The sequence below is a fragment of the Nyctibius grandis genome, chromosome 7 (genome assembly GCF_013368605.1).
Source record: "Nyctibius grandis isolate bNycGra1 chromosome 7, bNycGra1.pri, whole genome shotgun sequence".
Taxonomy (NCBI): domain Eukaryota; kingdom Metazoa; phylum Chordata; class Aves; order Nyctibiiformes; family Nyctibiidae; genus Nyctibius; species Nyctibius grandis.
Genome location: NC_090664.1, coordinates 23,237,090 through 23,255,976, shown reverse-complemented (window position 1 = coordinate 23,255,976; position 18,887 = coordinate 23,237,090). Strand labels below are relative to the sequence as shown.

The window sequence follows — 18,887 nt, the reverse complement described above, 5'->3', positions numbered from 1 at the left end:
CTTTCTTAGCCATAAAAAAATGAATGCAAACCCTCTCTAAATATCTCCACCAAACTGATTTCATATAAAATAAGCATGCAAAATTTAGAAGCCATGACTATATTCATAAATTATCTGAAACACTGAGAAGTATTTTAACATTAACATAGCAAAGCAAGCCCATAACACAAAGATAAACAGCATCCTATTTTTTCACAGTTTAGACTTAACCTTAAAACCGATTTTTTTTTTTTTTTTTTTTTACATGCTATACATTCCAAACAGGTGCAACAGGCTGTTTCCACACTGCTTTCTGAGTAACAACAACAACTTGTTCTAAAAGTAATGCTAGGTTAATCTATGGAGGTTTCACTTTTTTTTTTTTCCCCAGAGGAATGCCTCCACCCTCCTGACTTCAGTCCCTTGGGGCTTCAAGCATAACCCAGCATTCCTTAATTTAAGCTTGTTTTTGATGTCATGGATAATTTTTTTTTTCAAAACTTTACAGCTTTTCTTTTTCCTTCATCGTAAAAGGCACCATATGCATCAGCAGTTACTTTACATCCTTTCCTGCCCCTCCCATGACCTACATCCAAAACTCCCCTTACATGAAAATCTTTCTACCCACTCAACAAAGTACTCTAAATCCAGCTTTAAATGACATCTGTGTTGCAATCTTATTGAGACAACAAAGCCCAGTAGTAAGGAAAGACCCTCTTAGATTTGGCAGGTTTAAGTTCAGCACCTGTCCCACAAAGGTTTTTCTTACCACCTTACGGCAAGCTAGTGGGACCCATGCACTTAAAATATCCTTTTTTGAACACGGACTTTAACATCTCTGTGCTTTGATATCCCAGCTGTACTAGGGGTAATAAAGCTCCTTGATTTTACCAGTGTTGTGAGGATAAGAATGTAAAAAATTAGAGGTGTCTCACACACCCTGGAATAAGCATTTAGGGATAAGATTGCCTTTATGAGTCTCGCAGGGCTCTGACAGATTACAATGTGTAGAGTTTCAAGCAATTGTTCAGAATGTATGTTTGTAGGTATGTATGTATTTTTTAGGAACAACAGAAAGATCTTGATTAAATTCTGATGCAAAATGGGAATTATGGAAAAAAAGGTGCTATACAAAAATAATAATATTGCATTATTAATTAAGAAACAGAAGTAATAATTAAATTAAATAGGAAAATTAATACTACAACCAGTGCACTTTTTACTATTAAATTAATTATTAAATACTATAAATAGCTTAAGCTTTCCTCAGTGTTCCGATTATGTTTCAGCTGTGTATTACTCTGTTATCAGTAGTATATCTGCAGCTAATGAAGACCTGAATAACATTACCCACTAGTTTTTGCCTACATTAGTAATTGTAGCAACACTGTTAACCACAGTTTACAGAACCTTACTGATAGGTATTTTCACTGCCTTTGCTTGCAAGACAGACTGTTCAGCTTCGAGGGATGGTTTCACAGCTCTGCTAAAGGGAATTAACACCCCGCCACGGCTGATGCACACACCGCTCCCTGCCCTTCCCACCCTTCCCTTCCGCCCCAGTGCTAACCACTCACTCCTGCTGCGCACAGCACGCCAGCTCCAGAGCTAAGGAGGTATTTCTGGGAGCCAGTTTCAGTCTGCAGTGGGTTAGATCAACTTACAGCAAAGCCTGCCTACTGTCAGAGCTGGAACAAGGAAGGATGGTGGCTTGAGGGGACAGCAACATGTGGATGAGGAAGAGCGGCAGCAAGGGGCTGTGGAGTAAGGCTTTCTTGGCCACTGAGATCACTTTAATTCACTGCTGACTCTTTTCTTTAGTGTGTTCCTTCACTAATAGCAAATGCAGGCTAAAAAGATCAGAAGGCAGGGCAGGTTTGTTCATGCTAAAGTGATACTTTGATGGTTCTTTCCTGGAGTGTGTTTGGTATCTGCTGATGAGTCACACCCCAGACACATTCTTCAGATTTTGGAGTTGTCTTCTGATGAACTAGAAGACCAGACACTTGGGCTAACAGCAACCTTGACAGGTTCTCCCCAAACTGCAGGCACAAGCATCCTCTCCCCAGCAGCCAAATAGCAGGATGTGGCAATGATGGTCCTTAACTTGTGTGTGTGGCTGGGAGGTACTGGGCTGATCAAGAACTGTTTTTTTCTTGAAAACAAATAACAAAATGTCTCTAAATAAAAAAAAAAAAAGCTGACAGACTTTAGACCTGAAGTTCTTAAACAATATGAAATGTCCAGCCAAGAAGCTTCTCGAACTTACAGAATATTCTGAGACTTGTAAAACCAGTGGAGTAGCAGTGCCTGATCATTCAGTTCAGCTTCCGGCATAAGAGAAATGGCTGGTAGCAAGGCCAAAGAGCATACTGGACCAGCTATTCTCACATGCCATAGTAGCTCTCCAGGGAGTGTTACGTGTTGTACCAGTTAAAGCATCCTCTCATAAATATCTGTATCGGCAACATGGTAGACAGCGGATCAACTTTCAAAAAAGTTTTGAGAAGTAACAGTAATTGTTTCATCCTTATTGCTTCTTTGCAGGCTCATCCACATATTCTATGAAATTCAAATTATATGCTTTAAAATCCCTGTGAGGCCACCGCATGTCCTGATGCTGCTGGTATACCACGTCTCATGCAGAGTCCTTGTGAGACATTCCTCATTCTGGGCTTAATTCTTTGTTATGTATATGTCCTGGTTTTGCAGGGATAAAATTTATAGAATCACTTTTCTGTTACATTTTGTTTCAGTTTGTGGCCAGCTGTGGTATGGTGATCAAGGCCATCAGCAGTGAAAGTCAGGGCAGCTGACCCAGGCTGGCCCACAGGTGTATTCTATAACATTAACGTCAGTTTACTATAAATGGGAAAGCTGCTGGGGAGGGATAGGGTTATTTGTTCTGCTGTCTTCTCTAGGGTTGTGATTCCCTGGAGGAACTTGCCACCATTTTATTGGATGAGTATGACTTTGTGTCTTTTGTATTAGTATTGATATTGGTTTTCTTATTTTATTAAATCTGTTTAAATTTCAACCTATGAGTATCCCTCCTTTTCCCAATTCACTTTCTCAGCTGGGGAGGGGTCTTGATGATAGAACTGGTTATTGTTTAGCCCTGGGTGCGAGCTAAACAAAGACAGTATAACTTAAGATAACTCTGCCCCATGTGGCCTATGAAGGTCAGACTAATTTCTTCTGTTTGCACTTTCTACTTGAATTTCCCCTCCTAGCACATACGTCAACCTGTCCTTATATACAGTGAAAACCAGCATGGATAAATGTGGAGTTTGAGCTTGAAACCTGAGCTGAAGTAACAGCCATAAGGTACTTATGTGGGTCATGCTGCCAGCAAAGGCAGCTCAAGGATCCAAATGCAGCATGCATCTCTTCTGAGCTATGCTACAACTGCAGGCTCACAGCATAGCTGAGCCTATTATGAAGGAAGGAGAGAAGAAAAGACCTCATGATAGCAAGGAAGATTGGTGCAGAGGTATTCTGCTAACCTCATGGTGAAGGACTGATTTCATGTCTCTTGTAGCTGATCTCTACCGCTGCTGAAAGGTCCAATTCCAGTCTCTGCCTGGCCACATCTTCTCATCTTCCCTTTGTGTTGGGGCTGTGCTGCTTCATCAGCACAGGCAGCTGAAACCTAGCTGAGAAAATACCTTTTTTTGTGATTTTTTTCTTTTTTTTTTTTTTTTTTTTTTTTTTTGCACCTGGGTTAAGTGAGCTTCTCTGCATGGCCGCACAAGTGCTGGTACTACCACAAGGGAATTAATGGTGATGAACAGTGGGGAGAGAAGGAGAATTGCTCTTTTTGGAAGAGCATCTTCTCAAATTGGCTAAAGATAGTTGTGAAACCACACAGCTCAATATGAACCCAGTGCAGGTAAGTATGTGGCTGTGAATCAGCACATAAAACTAAATTCCGAACCCAGAAGACTTTAATTAGACTGTTGTTAATATAGCACTGCAGTTGCTGATGACTAGTGCTGCAATGACCAGTGAGATTGGTATAGATCACTGTGATTTGCAAGATCATGGCTTTTCTGACTATGAGAGGAGTATTGTCAAGAACAAGCAAACAGAGAGATAGCTTAAATGTTCCTGAAGTATTTCTGTTACTAACAATGGGAGACTATAAACTCTGGCAAAACAAGAATAATTTTTAAATACGAGCTGAAACTAAGGAATCCCAAATATATCCTCTGATACAAGACAGGGGAAGGGATCAAACCAGCATAAACTTCACTGTGATGGTTTTCTGCTTCTAGAGATGCTTTCTGCTTTCTTGTGTTCGAGGCTGGCCACCTCAGCTTTACAGAGACTCTGCAGGGACTGTGAACAAAGCACATGCTGGTCACACAAAATAGAAGGTGTCAGGTTTGACTTTGGTTATCTCTATCATTCCCCTTCTCATTCTCTGTTCAAAGCAGGAAAAATAGGTAGTGTCAGCGCAGGCATGGAGACCAGGGAATTCTAGCTGTGGTATAATTTGTAGTCAAACTGATAAAATAGTTTAGCCGCTCGGAGCCAAATCTTCCATCTGCACCACTGTGTGATTACAGCAGCCACTGCCTAGCTGTTTTCTGCCCTGACCTCTCCCTGGTGACTGAATGCATACATTCCCATGGAGGGAGGCTTAATGGAACCCAAAGAATTTGGCTCTCCATGCATGCTCTTTAGTCATCTCAGCTAGGTAGCAGAGCAGTGCTTTCTCCAGAGCTGAGAGGTGTCCTTGTGAGGTTTGAGGGCAGACTTCACTCCAGTGAGAATATCTTCCATTTTTTAGTATGTAAAATACACACATTAAATCAGAAAGCTTTTAATTATTATTTTTCAAGTAGGTAAAGAGAGAAATTATTTCCATATTATATTTTATGTTGTGCTTAGTCACTTGTTTGGCAAGTTTAATGTTTCATTGCAGATAAAAATAACAAAATATGAAAGGTACCTTCCACTATCTAGTAACTGAATTTTGCAGTGCTCATACATTTGCCATTGCAAATATGTATTTTAGCAGGAAACCACATGAGTTGAATTAGATTTCCTGTTCAGCTTAGAGAGTAGCAGAAGGCTATTGATGCATCTAGCTAGTTCAGAGCTGTTATCTACCGTTACAGGAGATACAACTCTGACATTAAAACTCTTTAGTTCTTCTTCATCTGAAGACTAAGGTGAATGAGTTACGTGGTGTCAAATTAGCGTGTCCACTTCTGCGAGTTTCTTGTTGTAACGTGCAGCTACTGAGACAGAAAAGTACAACAAATTGTAGTCTAGGAAAACTGCCTTTGATGTCAAGGCAACTGTGCCTGTGCTCTAAAACAAAAATTTAAACTTATAGCTATAAATTAAGGTGCTCTTCTAAGTCAGACGGAGAGCTCTTCATGGCCACGTTCTTTTGCCAAGCAGAAAAGGTTGAACTCTCCTATTTCTTAGCAACAGCATCTTATAGCATCACATAATTCCAAGGAGTATCCAAAAGCAATTTCCTTTTTTTCTCTCACATAATAACTAAAACCTGATGAAAACAGAAGACTTTTGTTAAGATTTAGAATGCAACTTCTAACACTTTGGAGGTGAATCTTAGCAATCTGCTTGAAGCTCTTTATAAAACAGAAAGTACTTTTTACATTTCCATCGTAATGCAACTCAAAACCAAGTTAAAAAATACTGAAACAAAATGTCACAATACCTCATTTTCTTCACTGGTTTGTTGACAATTTTTCCTTCAGCTTTGGATCACCTTTCTGACCAAAGCGGGGCTGCTGCCCAGGGATGCAGGAGAAAAGAAGTTTGGGATCATACAGGACTTACTACAGGATGTTTAGGGGTGGAACCAAAGGCGGGGAAAGGGAGAGGCTTAGGTGATTTGGAAAGGAATAAGACTGGGAAAACAGAGGGGTAAGGGAATAAAAAGGGCCAGTCATGTAAATAGTGTGTATTTCAGTATTTCTGTATCTCACTCCCTGTATCCTGACATTTTGTTCACCTTTTTAACCTCTTTCACCCATTGACCTGTTGCCAGTCAACTTTCAAGGAAGAAATTTGGCAACCACCTTATGATAATGTAGTTTTCATAAAGAAAATAAGTAGCTAAATAGCTTCTTGTAATAACCTTTGGCAATATTTAGAAGGAAAAGTTTGTTAAAGTTACAAAGAATGCTAATATACATACAATTTTCCTTCTGATAAGTTATTCTACTTTATTCTTCTGTCTTGTAAATTTTGTCTTTAACAATATTTACCTAATTTACCTCTTCTTACACCAAGAGTCAAATATTCATTTTAAGCACAGAGTTGTCATTTCTATGTTTACTTGTTATCTAAATATTCACCTCAGAAATTTTCTGTGGAGTGATTCGAGAATTAAAACATTCATAACACCTCACTGTCATCACTGTCTTCAAGAATTCATGGAAGATGGGTGAGTCTGAATAGAGGAGAATATAATATTATCTTCAGAAAGAAGGAATCAGCATTCAACATAATTTCAATATCAAGAACAATATTCTAATAAATTATTAAAGAGCCGCATTAAAAGCACCTGGAGGGACAGTGAAAAAGAAACAGCCAGCAAAGATTTGTTGCAAACAAAAGTTCATTAAACTGCTGTATTTTCCTTCTTTAACAGAGTATCTGGCCTGCAGTGAAAGAGTCAGTAAAAGTGATGTGTATCGACTTCAGGGAATCTTTGGGCACTATCTTACATGACATTCTCATAGACAGTGTACAGAAATATTTTGTTCTGTGCTGAATTGCTACACAGTAGGTGCACAATTGCCTGCAGAAAATACTCAAAGACTTATCAATATTGTGTTTTCAAACAAAAAGGATATATAATATAGAATTCTGAGGAGGTCTGGCCAAGATCTGCTACAATGCAACATTTTCATTCATGACTTGGTTGATGGAACAGAGAGCACATTTACAAACTTTGCACATGATGCCAAAGCAGAAGGGGCTGCAAGGGAGCTGAAGGATTACAATTCAAAGTGACTTTGATAAATGGGAGAAGTGGTCTGTAATCAATAAGATGAAACTCAATAAACACAAGTACCAAGTACTACATTGAAGCAAGAAAAAAATCAAATGCATAAATAAAAAATGGAGAATAGCAACAGCACTGTAGAAAGAGACATGGGTGTCACAGTAAACCACATATTGAATATGAGTCAACAATATGATGCTGATGGAAAACCAGAAAAAGTCATCCTGGGATGTTTTAATATATGTGTTGTATGCAAGACAGGGTTAGTCATTGTTTTTCTTAACTTACCTCTCAGAAGTCTTAGCTTGGTGTAGTTTAACAGGATAGTACAAAAACAAGCTTGGAAAAAAAAAAGAGGTTTAAAAGATGGAGAATAATTGAAAAAGGGAAAGGGTATATTTGCTTTAAAAAATAAAGACTGATGGAAGGTATGGAGGTGATATGATAACCTTTTGATACGTAGAAGGTTCTCATGAACAGGGATCACACTGAATGTTCTTCATGACACTGAGGACAGGACAAAACCTAACTGGCTTCAGTTGTAGCAGGAAAGGTTTAGCCTAAGACAGGAAAAACTTCTAACTCTAAGGATAGCTATGGACAGAAATAGGTCACCTAAAGATGTGCTATGATCTCCACTGTCCAGGTTTCTAAGAACAGGTTAGATAAATACTCATCAGAGACTCTCCGTTCCTTGGAGCAAGAGGCAAACAGTATGAGCTTGTGCAGTTTTCTTCCTTGTAGCTACTGTTGTTACAGTATCAAAGAAACAAAGACTTGTAAATTCAATTAGCTTTTTTATTTTAATACTAAATACTTTCGTGCCAGTTTCTGACAGTGACTTGCCTTTCTTATCTGCAAAAAGAAATTCATACCCTGGTGGTCTGCTCCTTGTAAGTAGTAACATCTGCAGAGAAGTTAGATCTGCTACTGACTTTGATCCATTCTCTCAAGACAGCTTAATGTGTCTCTTGATGCCTGCAGGTCTTTGAATTCAAATATTTATCTTCTTTTGGATTTATTTCTGGCCACTTGAATTTTACGTTTCCCCACAGAGCCTCTCTGATACACACATCAGCTACAGAATTCAACTGCCACACTTCATGACGCTGCCTCCTGGCATCACTGGGGCTGCTGCTAATTCTTGGTAGACCTACTTATTACTGGAATAAATTATCATCTAATGCAACATGTTTGCTGTTCGTACCGTTCTACTGTGGTGTATTAAACAGCTACCAAGTTCATTTTTAAGGATTTTATTTGCTTAAATATTTTGCCTTTGGTTTCATGGTTTTATGCCTTTGGACACTCTTTCTGCAGTTGAGATCACCACACTAATCTTCACTATCTCACAGCTACCATGATAGAGGGAGTCAGCCATAATTACTTCTTAAATCAGATCTCATTTGTTACTTAAGACTAAATCTCTTGTGCACTAGCAAAGCTGCCTACTGCTTAAAGTGGTCATTTGTGGTAACGAGAATTTGCTACTCTTAGCTATATCCTTCAGTGGCATTTGAGTTGCTAATCCCATGTACTTGAAATGATCCATTGCTACTAGTTTACTTCCACTTGTACACTTCTTTGTGCAATTCTTTTACAAGGGTCATTCTTCTACCACAAAATGCATTGAGACTTGGATCTACATAAAAATGGAATCTGTGGCTCACGTTCTCAGTTCTCTCACCTAAGAAACTTCATTAAAGTAAAACTCTAGAAAATATATTTGAGACTATGGACTGTGCTTGCTTTGTCAGTTTTCTTTTCTATTAGAGTTCAGGGGTAAAAATTCTACCTAACATTCTTCCATACACCTGCTGCACTTGTAGACTTGAATTTCCAGGTATATTAATAGATTTTCTCACACAAGAACAGGTGTTGTTATTGACACGTCTCTCATGCAGCATTTTTTTACATTTATTAATACAAGATTTGTGCAGAACTGGGTCACTGGCAGCATGTACAAAATTTGGATAATTGCAAATTATACAGAGCACAGGATATCCTGCTTATGCTTATGTGTATTATAGGCATGTTAACTAGTATCCTAGATTGTACTGCCTCCCACTTTCCCATCCGCTGGTATTTTGTAAGCTGCCAGCCCTGTTTCACTGCAAGGAACAGGGGAAGAAGGATCATGCTTCTGTCTTTGAAGTACCCAACAGCTTTAGAAATCTCATATAAAATACAACGGACCTGTCACCACACCCGCCTGGTGACTCTCCATTTTTGCAAGACGAACTGAGCAAGAAGCACATATCTGGGCACGGCAGCAGTGCTTTCAGTGGCAGTGCAGATGCACGCAGACTTCCTGAGCCAGAAGTGTCGTTTCCTGCTCTCAATGGGCCACATAAAACGATACTGCAAAGCTGGAGTTACATCAGGCACGACTTTCTGTGTAGTCAGGTGTTGCCACTGATGACAAAGACATGACCCCTTTGAGCATCGTGCCTGGCTCTGTGAGAAGAGTTCTGCAAATGCAGGTGGGGCAGCTCAGCAGCGAAATGAGATTTCTAGCATGGGAAGTACAATATTAACAGTAGGTTTGTGATAAGTTCAGCCCTTATTTGGTGAGATAATGACTAGTATAAGCATGTTGTGAACAAGTAGAGGAGGATAACTAGTCATGCAGAGACCCAAAACATAATTCCACTATATCAGTGCTCTGGCAGCATGTTGGGACTGGAAAATCAATAACAAGCAAGGTTATTTAGGAAATGAAAACAAGCATTTTGATAAGAAGTGGTAGCAGACTTCTTGGATACTTTCTCAGCAGCATCAGGGTCACTGTAGGGGAAAAAATACTCTCTGCATATTCAGGTCTTCATGCTCTAGATCAAAAGGAAGGAGTAATTGTGTTGCAAGCTGTTGTAGATAACCATGGATGACAAAGCCACTGTCTGGTGATTTAGCAAGGTACATGATGTCTGTGTGTTCCACAGTTCTCTCCCAGCCATGCTGACAGAAGCAGGCTATGACCCCCCAAGTTCCCAGCACGCTGAGATCAACAGACTGACCCATCAAAAGCCACTGGTGACTGGTGCCTGCACCCCAACGTCCAAGCTCATAAGCTCATCCATTGGCTATCTCCACTGAGACCTTTTCAATTACTACTTAAGTTGCTGTCAAATGGCAGCTGGATGTGTGTGCTTGTCCAGCTCAAAGAAAAATCATTGATCTTCTGTCAGACTTGATTCTACGCATAGCTTTCCTACAATTTTTTTACATATTTAACAGTATCTAACTCCTAATTATGAAGATGTGCATCCCAAGGTTTTTCTTTCCCTACTTTATTTAGCACTGATGATGGTAGGTTATGTCACATACTTGGTATCAGGGGCTTTCTGGCTTGGGAGAAAGGGGAAGGCAAGATGTCTGCAGAGACTTAGATCTGTCAGAAGCAGGGACAGCAGGAGAGAAGGCTAAGACACTTCATAAGTGCTGAAGCTGATGTCCATGCTGTGTCCTTGGACATCCTGAAGTCCTGGGTCGCAGCTGTGATCTGTTACTGTGACAAGGAATAAAGTCTGATGTCTTGAGGAATGTCAGGTGGATTCCACTTTTCTATCCTAAGCTAAAAGCTCACTTTTACAATGCCTGACCACCCAGTGGTCAGGGTTGATACAGTAAAGGGGTGGGGAGTGCATGGGCCCTGTCTAGAGTCACTTTATTTCATAAATTCTGTTCAGAATAAATAAATGCTTGATTCATTGTCTGAGACGCATCTGTTTTCTCATAATTACCACCACACAGTTATGACATGAGAAAATCCTAGGACAAGATTAGGTGAGTGAGAATCAGGTGCAATGGGCATAGATGCGGTAAACGGAAAGGGGAGCTTTGTGTTTCAGGCTTGGACAAGTTAGGGCCATGGCAGGTAGAACTGGAGCATTCACTTTTACCATTGGGTATTCGTGGAGGCAGAATTCTTAACCCAGTCCTGTGGTGTTTGAGGTCCCCCAGGCTGATGCATTTGCAAAGAAACAGCACTACAGAAGATTTCATGCCTTGAGTTCCCATGCTGCTGTTGATAGATGTTTTCCACAGAATCCAAGCAGGTCAAATACCACTGACTTGGTCCACTTGGAACCATGTGGAACAATGCCTAGGGAGCATGCTTGACAAGTACACTATTTCCACTGTGGCTCTGGTCCAGGCTCTGTCTGATCAGTAATGCTATGCTGTCACCAAATTCTTCAAAGCTGCTGTTGTTGGAGCCAAGACAGTTTACAAGAAAACACTGGATTCCAGCAAGGGCTCAAATAAAAGAAGAAAATCATGCACCCAAACCTTTCTGGGTGTCAACACTCAAACACAAGGAAAGCAATTCCTTGGAAACACTTGGGTTCTATGACAAAGCAGCATTGGCAAAGGAGCCTTTGGACTGGTAAAGAAGGTTCATTCGGAAATGTGGATATCTGATACCTGATCTTGCATAATCCTGCCAGACAGAAATTATTCCTTCATTTGTTTATTTATATATTCCCACCCCCACCTTCAGGCAAACAGAGTGGTCTTAAACTAGTTCAGCATCTTGTGTCTATGGGCTGCAGCATTTTTAATCTAATACTAGCTACCCTACAACCGGATTTACAGCTTTATGAAGCCACCGTCTCATCGCTGTCTCTGCTGTTTACAGCTGCTGGCCTCTTGGCTCTCTCTGTCCAAACGCAACCTATGTAAGTGCTGGCAGATAGTAGAGAGGGTAACCAATGAAACCGGAGCATGCAGCCAGCTGTCTCTCCCTCCCCCTTCACGCCCCCCTCTTTTTTTTTTTTTTTCTTTGTAAAGATATTTAGGTGTTGCTCTGTTTAGCATTACAAGCCTCCCTGTGCTCAGTAGAGCAATGCCTAAATGTGTTCAAAAATATCTGTCAGTGTGTTAGGTAAAAACCAATGAATGCTAAGGACAGCTTAGAGAGCAAGCCAGAAGTGACATAAAAGAAGATACAAGGTAGTTTGGGAGCTTAAAAAGAAAAGAAGAAAAAAAGAAATGCAAAACACAGGTGGGGAATTTGGATGAAAGAATATTTTTGAGGTGGAGAAAAAAGTGGGTATTAGAACCAGGAAAGAAAGTAGCAAAAAATAATGGGAAAAGCAAGATCCAGGGAAGTAACTTTACAGGGGAAAAAGCTGGAGGGAAAAAAAAAAGAAAATGAAATCATGGTACTAAAGAATGTCATCAAAAGATCAGAAAAACAGAAACAAAATGTAGAAGAACTGATAAACAAGGAGACTGAAAACTGCACATATGGATACATAGAAAGGATAATTAAAACATTAAAAACAAGGAGCTAAACTCTTTGTAATTAAACAAAATATATATACACTAGGACAAGATGCCAAGCAGTAGAGACTCAGCACTAAGTGTATTTTCTTAGCTTGGGCTGTTGCGCAAACCAGCCACCCTCATGTGATACTACGCCTGAGCTACATCGTACCATTTCGGTGGGTCTCTGCTCACCCGAGCATTTCCATGCTGTGCTCTCTTTCTGGGTATCAACACACTTTAACGTTCTGAGCCTGAAAGAGAGTGACGAAAACTTTTTGCTCAATTTTTCCCTATTTCTGATATTTTTCTTTCATCCATTCCAATAGCAGTTGGGACTTCTGTGTCAACAAATATACATCCTGAGACCTAATCCTACTTACATGTAACTCAACAGGTGACTTCTGCTGACTTCTAGGAGAGCCTGCAAAGAGCAACCAGTATCAGGGTACAGAGTGTAGGTACTGGTTCATGTGGGAACAATGCTGAAAGAGGCAGGCCCAGAAAGCTTAAGTTGGCAGAAAGGATTTGAACAAGAGTGACATTTGGAATTTGGGAAAGAGTAGGTGGTATAGGAATAACCGTGGATGGTAAAAATACATAAAAATCATGATGCCCCTACTGAAACCACCTACACCACCACCATCTTTTAGCTGTCGCTTCAATCACTCGCTGAGTTGAGACAGAGCTTTTCCTCTTTGCACCCTAGAGCCAGATTTTCCAAAGCACTGCACCTACAGCCACGGATGGGAATTCAGTGAAAGTTTAACAGCTTCTGTAGTGTGTAAAACACCAGTCTCTAACAAAAAGAGTGCCCTTGCTAATACATTTGCCCATTCTTCACTCAACCTCTCATCCAGGAGATGCTCCATACCCTGCCTCTCAGTGCCCTGAGTGCATGGGCAGGCTGCAGTGCCCTAACCACTCTCCCCCAGGATCCCACCTGCTGCCCTGGGGCCAGAGCTCTACTGCAGCTCAACCCTGGCCCCAGACCTGGCCCTGTAGTGGAGGTGGCCCCATCTCCTGCTCTTCCGATGACCACCGGACCATTGGCAGGTCATGTCACCACCCCAGCCCTGCTCAGACATGGGGGACTGCACCCTGCCCATGAGGGCACTGCCGGGCTGGGCTCGCTCGGCAGCCGGCTCCCTCCCAGGGAAGCCCCGCTCTTCCCACTCCCCAGCATTGCCTAGGAGAAGGCACTGAGATTTGGCTGAGCTGTAAACCGTGAGGTATTATTTGCTTCTCTGAAGGTAATTTATTCAGCATTTGTAAGGTCATTTTCTGATGCATCTACTTGTGACCTGTGTGTTCTGACCGCGTACGATGCCTGGTAACAGCCTGCGCCATGTTTATTTCTGATCATTTTCTTACTCTACGAAGAACACGCTTGCTATTTCTACATTTCCTTTATTCCAGAGGGTGTGCTGGAGGCCTGGGATGGAGATTGAGGGCGTCCTCGTCCCTTTGAAGAATGAAACTGTTGAACAGCTGGTAAAGAAATTATTTGGCACTTTTGTCACTGACTTGTGGTTGGGAGGTGCTCTGTATTACTTGACAAAGAATTTTGTCATGTGGTATAGAAAATTTAAACTGACAGATCAGCACACGTACCACTACAATCAAATTTCTTCCAAATTCAAATGAGGTTAACAGGCTTTGCCACGCAGCCAGGTTTTGCAGCTCCACCATTTCTTGCACCACACCACAGCCACAGCCAGCTCTGGCTCACCCAGCTGTCTTTCCAAACCAGCCATGGAGAGTGGGCAATGCCACCGGCTCGCTCACTCGCACACCGGGGCTTGCTCCCACAGGGAACCGGCAGCACAAGGACCAGAGGAAACAAACACCACAGCCATGATTTATCTGTTTTTAATGCAATGACGACCAGCCTGGCCCGCCACAGGCAGCTGGGGGCTGACTCCCGCTCTGTGAACCTGCAGCGGGGCTACACAAAGCGCTGGCCGGACCCGACCCGACGCCCTGCTCCCCGCGCGCGGCCTACGCGGCCTCGCCCGCCCCGGCCGGCGGCTCCAAGCGGCACCTGCCCGGCAGGTCGCCTCCCCGCCTCCAGCGCCCGCCACCCCCTCTGCGCATGCGCCACCGCCGCTCTGCGCGCCCCGAGCCCGCGCCGCCGTTCCCGCCCAGAACTACATATCCCGGCGTGCCCTGCGCGCCCGCCTCCGCGGCTGAGCCAATGGGGAGGGAGGAGGCCAGTTCCCGCCCTTTCGCCCCCGGCTGCCCGAAACATCCCCAGCAGGTGTGGGAGAAGCCCCGGGGCCGCCCTCCCCCTCCCGCCTCTGAGCCGGGCTGGCAGGCGGGGGCTGGCTCGGAAGGCTGTTACAGAGGAGTAGCGGGGCGACTAGGCCGCGGCTTCCATATGGACACCACGGGGGTCTCTCCGCCTCCCTCTTCGGCCCGGCTGGGGAGGGGGCCGCCAGCGGGGTACGGTGCGGAGGGAGCGGGCCGCGCCTCAGGGGCCGCGCGCTTGTCAGTTACGAGCGCGCGAGGCGGGAAGGTGCCACCGGGTTGGCCAGCTCCGCGCGGGGCCCCGCCCTCTTCTCGTCGGATTTGCTGGCGGCCGGCGCGCGCGCTGTCAATCAGCGCTCGAGCCGCGGTGAGCCGCGGGCAGCCGAAGGGGGCCGTGGCTCGGCCGGGCCCCGCCCCGCGGTGGCCGGGCCCCGCCCTTCGCCTGCCCTCCCCTCGCGCTGTCAGGAGCGGCACAAGGGCGGGAGCCGGGGCCGCCCGCCCGCACCGAGGGCAGCAGCCGCCGCCGCCCACGCGCGCGCGCGCCCCGGTAGCCACACCCCCTCTCGCCCGGCGCGCGGCACGGGCGGCCAGAAGACGAGGAGGAGGAGGAAGACGAGGGCTCTCCGCCTGCCCCGCTGCCTGCCGGGGCCGGGCTCCCGGGGCGTCGCGTCCCGCCCCCGACCCGCCTCCTCTGCCGCCGGGGTGGGGAGCCGGGCCGAGGCGGAGCGGGGCGGCCGGGAGGCTGGCGGCTGGGCTCGGTTTCCTGCTTAGTGGGCGTCGGTTGGGCCCCGGCGGGCCCCGCCCCCGCTGCCCCGCGCCCTTCCTCGCTCCCCCCCCCGCCGGCCCGCAGCTGTCACTCACGGCAGCGGGCTGAGGCCGGCAGCGGCGGCGGGCGGAGAGAGAGGCAGCTACGCCACAGCCCAGCGGCGGCCATTCGTGGAAAAATAGGCCGTCCCGCTCCTCCCCGCTCCGGCTGCGACCGGCCTTCTCCCCGCTACCCCCACCCCACCCTCCGCCTCCTCCTCCTCCTTCTCCTCCCCCCTAGAGCGGCGCCTCAGCGGGGCATTAATGCGGGATGAGCGGTATGTAACCCCCTCCCTCTCTCCCTTCTGTGCACACTCCTCCCTCCCTCCGCTCCTCCTTCCACCCTTTACCCCCCCCCCTATCCCGCCCTCCCGGGTTCCCCCTTTTCTTCCCTGCTTCTCCCCCCTCTTACCCTGTTCTTCTCTTGCTGCCCCTCCACCCATCCGCGCTGCTTCCTCTGATGCCCCCTTTCTTCTTTTCCTCCCCTGCCAGCCCCTCCGACTTGCCTCCTCCATTCCCCCTTTCTTCGCTAACCCTCCCTCCTGTGCACATCCCTCCCTCCTTCATTCCTCTTTCCCTCCCATGCACAACCCTCCTCCTGCCCCCTGAAGCATCGGCGGCCACTCAGTGGCCGCCGATGCTTCAGGGGGCAGGAGGAGGAGGAGGGTTGTGGGTGTTTTTTTCCTGCTGTCTCTAGGAGAGGAAACCAAACCTCCCCTTTCTGGGTGTTAACTCTCCAGCCCCCATGGGTTGGGTTTCAAACCACGTTTCTTAGGACTCGCTCTTTTGTAATGATGATTTGCGTTGTTGTTTTTATGAAGAGGTAAAGGCGACAAACCGGGAACCAAAAAGGATATGCTCGTAGGTTTTGTTACTGTATAGATGAAGGTGAATAATTAACCTGTTACACTTGATATTTTTGCAGATCAAAAGAAGGAGGAAACTATGCCCACAGAGGGAGAGAAATCTCCCGAGGCAGAGAGTAACAACAATAATAATAAAAAAGGGAAAACTGGAGGCTCACAGGTAAAGCACAAACACCCGAACAGGGAAGTGCCCAAACTATTAGCATTTAAAATGAAATGTTCAGCTAATAGCAGTTCCTGCTCAGGGCGTCTTTCTTTGAGTTGGATGAAATGTAGTTGGTTGGGTGCAATATTTTTACTGTCTGGACATGTTTTTTTGATTGCGTTTTGCAGTGATCAGTTGCTTTCCATGTAATAGAAGTACTTTTTAAGTTTTTCTTTATTTTAGGGGAAAAAAAAAAGAAAAAGACGTGGACTGAGGATGCAGCTGAGGTCTTGGCTGTCACATATTCATTGATAATTGGGGGCTTTATGTTTGTTTAAAGATTATTTACAGAAATACATACTTCCTTATTCAGAGCTGTATCATTGGTCTCTATGCAGAAGCACTTTTTTTTTTCTGCTTCCTGTGTAAACCTCAATGCTTACTTCTGATGGCTCATACTCGTGCTCTTCTCCTGAATCTGTTCTGTTTTCTGTCTTTACGGATAGGATTCTCAGCCTTCACCTCTTGCTTTGCTAGCAGCCACTTGCAGCAAAATAGGAACTCCTGGTGAGAATCAAGGAACTGGACAGCAGCAGATTATTATAGATCCAAATCAAGGTTTGGTGCAGCTTCAGAATCAGCCACAGCAGTTAGAATTGGTAACAACTCAGCTTGCTGGAAACGCTTGGCAGCTTGTTGCTGCTGCTCCTTCTGCTTCAAAAGAAAATAATGTTGCTCAACAAGGATCTTCTGTTGCCTCGAGTGCAGCAAGTCCCTCCAGCAGTAACAATGGAAGTGCATCTCCTTCAAAAACCAAATCAGGCAATTCTTCTGCAACAACCCCTGGACAATTCCAAGTCATTCAAGTACAAAATCCAAGTGGTAGTGTCCAATACCAAGTGATTCCACAGGTTCAGACAACTGAAGGTCAACAACTTCAAGTCAATCCATCTAATGCTAGTGGTCTACAAGACATACAGGGTCAAATTCAGCTTATTCCTGCAGGGAATAATCAAGCTATCCTCGCAACTGCGAATAGGACAGCTTCGGGGAATGTTATTGCTCAAAATCTAGCAAATCAGACAGTTCCAGTCCAAGTTAGGCCTGGTGTTTCCATACCACTGCAACTGCAAGCTATTCCTGGTACTCAGGCGCAAGTTGTAACCACGTTACCTATAAACATTGGTGGGGTAACCCTAGCATTGCCTGTGATAAACAACGTGGCAGCTGGGGGAGGTTCGGGTCAAGTTGGCCAGTCTACTGAGAGCGGAGTTTCTAACGGAAATCAGCTGGCATCTACGCCTGTCACTTCTGCCTCTGTTAGTACAATGCCAGAGTCTCCTTCCTCATCTTCCACGTCTACGACCACCACCTCAACATCTCTAACTAGCAGTGACACACTAGTAAGCTCTGCAGAAACAGGCCAGTACACAAACACAGCAGGCAGCAGTTCAGAGCAGACGACTGAAGAGCCTCAAACAACTGCTACAGACTCTGAAACCCAGAGCTCCAGTCAGCTTCAGTCCAATGGACTACAGAATGTCCAGGATCAGTCAGGTTCCCTTCAGCAGGTCCAAATCGTAGGTCAGCCTATTCTGCAGCAGATACAGATCCAGCAGCCTCAACAGCAGATTATTCAGGCCATTCCTCCACAGTCATTTCAGCTCCAGTCAGGGCAGACTATACAGACCATCCAGCAGCAGCCTTTGCAGAACGTTCAGCTGCAGACAGTGAGTCCGACTCAGGTGCTCATCAGGGCTCCAACTTTAACACCATCAGGGCAGATCAGCTGGCAAACTGTACAGGTTCAGAATCTGCAAAGCCTTTCAAATCTTCAAGTTCAAAATGCTGGATTACCCCAACAACTGACCATTACCCCTGTGTCTTCAAGTGGTGGCACAACCATTGCTCAAATTGCACCGGTGGCTGTTGCTGGTACCCCCATCACTCTGAACGCTGCCCAGCTTGCTTCAGTACCTAATCTTCAAACAGTAAGTGTTGCCAACCTCGGTGCTGCAGGTGTTCAAGTTCAAGGAGTTCCTGTTACCATTACCAGTGTTGCGGGTGAGTGGTCTTGACAAAGTTTTGGGTTTGTTTTGGTTTGAGTTTTTGGTTTGTTTTTTTTTTGCTATTGCAAGAATACTGGAGAGTTTTAAATTAATACTTTTTTCAGGGCTTTTTGTAATAAACATTAAACCCTTAAATTCAGATTTTATAATAGCTGACACTTCTCAATGTTGAACTAATATTACCAGTTGCATCAATTGAAATGGAACTGTTTGTATTTGATAAACTATCCTTAAAGTGATCCTGTTCTCTATCTTATAAAAGACTTGTAGGCTTTGTGAGTGAATGTGAGACTTTACTGTTAGAGCCTTGATATGTTTAAAAAACAAAACCAAAAAAGCTTTTTCCGGCGAGGCAGTATTCTTAATCTCTGCTTGGGGGATGCAGAACGAGAAAAGTGACAGTGTGTGAACTGGGATATCTTATGTCATGGCATAAGTTTGTATGGAACTATTTGTTATATTCTGCACTAGCTCCTAAAGTTGTTCCCTTAAAAGTATGAGTTCTGCAGAGA

The 18,887-nt window shown here is 44.6% G+C and overlaps 1 protein-coding gene across 3 annotated transcripts in view; it reads left to right on the top strand.

Annotated features, from left to right (window-relative positions):
- Positions 1-14,629: 14,629 nt before the first annotated feature.
- SP4 (Sp4 transcription factor) overlaps positions 14,630-18,887 on the top strand; it is a 28,415-nt gene continuing 24,157 nt past the window's right edge. Inside the window, exons 1-4 of one of the 3 annotated variants that reach the window (XM_068405241.1) lie at positions 15,245-15,573; positions 15,993-16,118; positions 16,221-16,321; positions 16,813-18,370. In XM_068405241.1, the coding sequence (XP_068261342.1) occupies positions 16,241-16,321; positions 16,813-18,370 (1,639 nt within the window). In that variant the 5' untranslated portion in view covers positions 15,245-15,573; positions 15,993-16,118; positions 16,221-16,240. Of the gene's footprint in view, positions 14,687-15,244; positions 15,574-15,992; positions 16,119-16,220; positions 16,322-16,812; positions 18,371-18,887 lie in introns of those variants that run through there. The other 2 variants (XM_068405242.1, XM_068405240.1) reach the window with 2 other exon arrangements.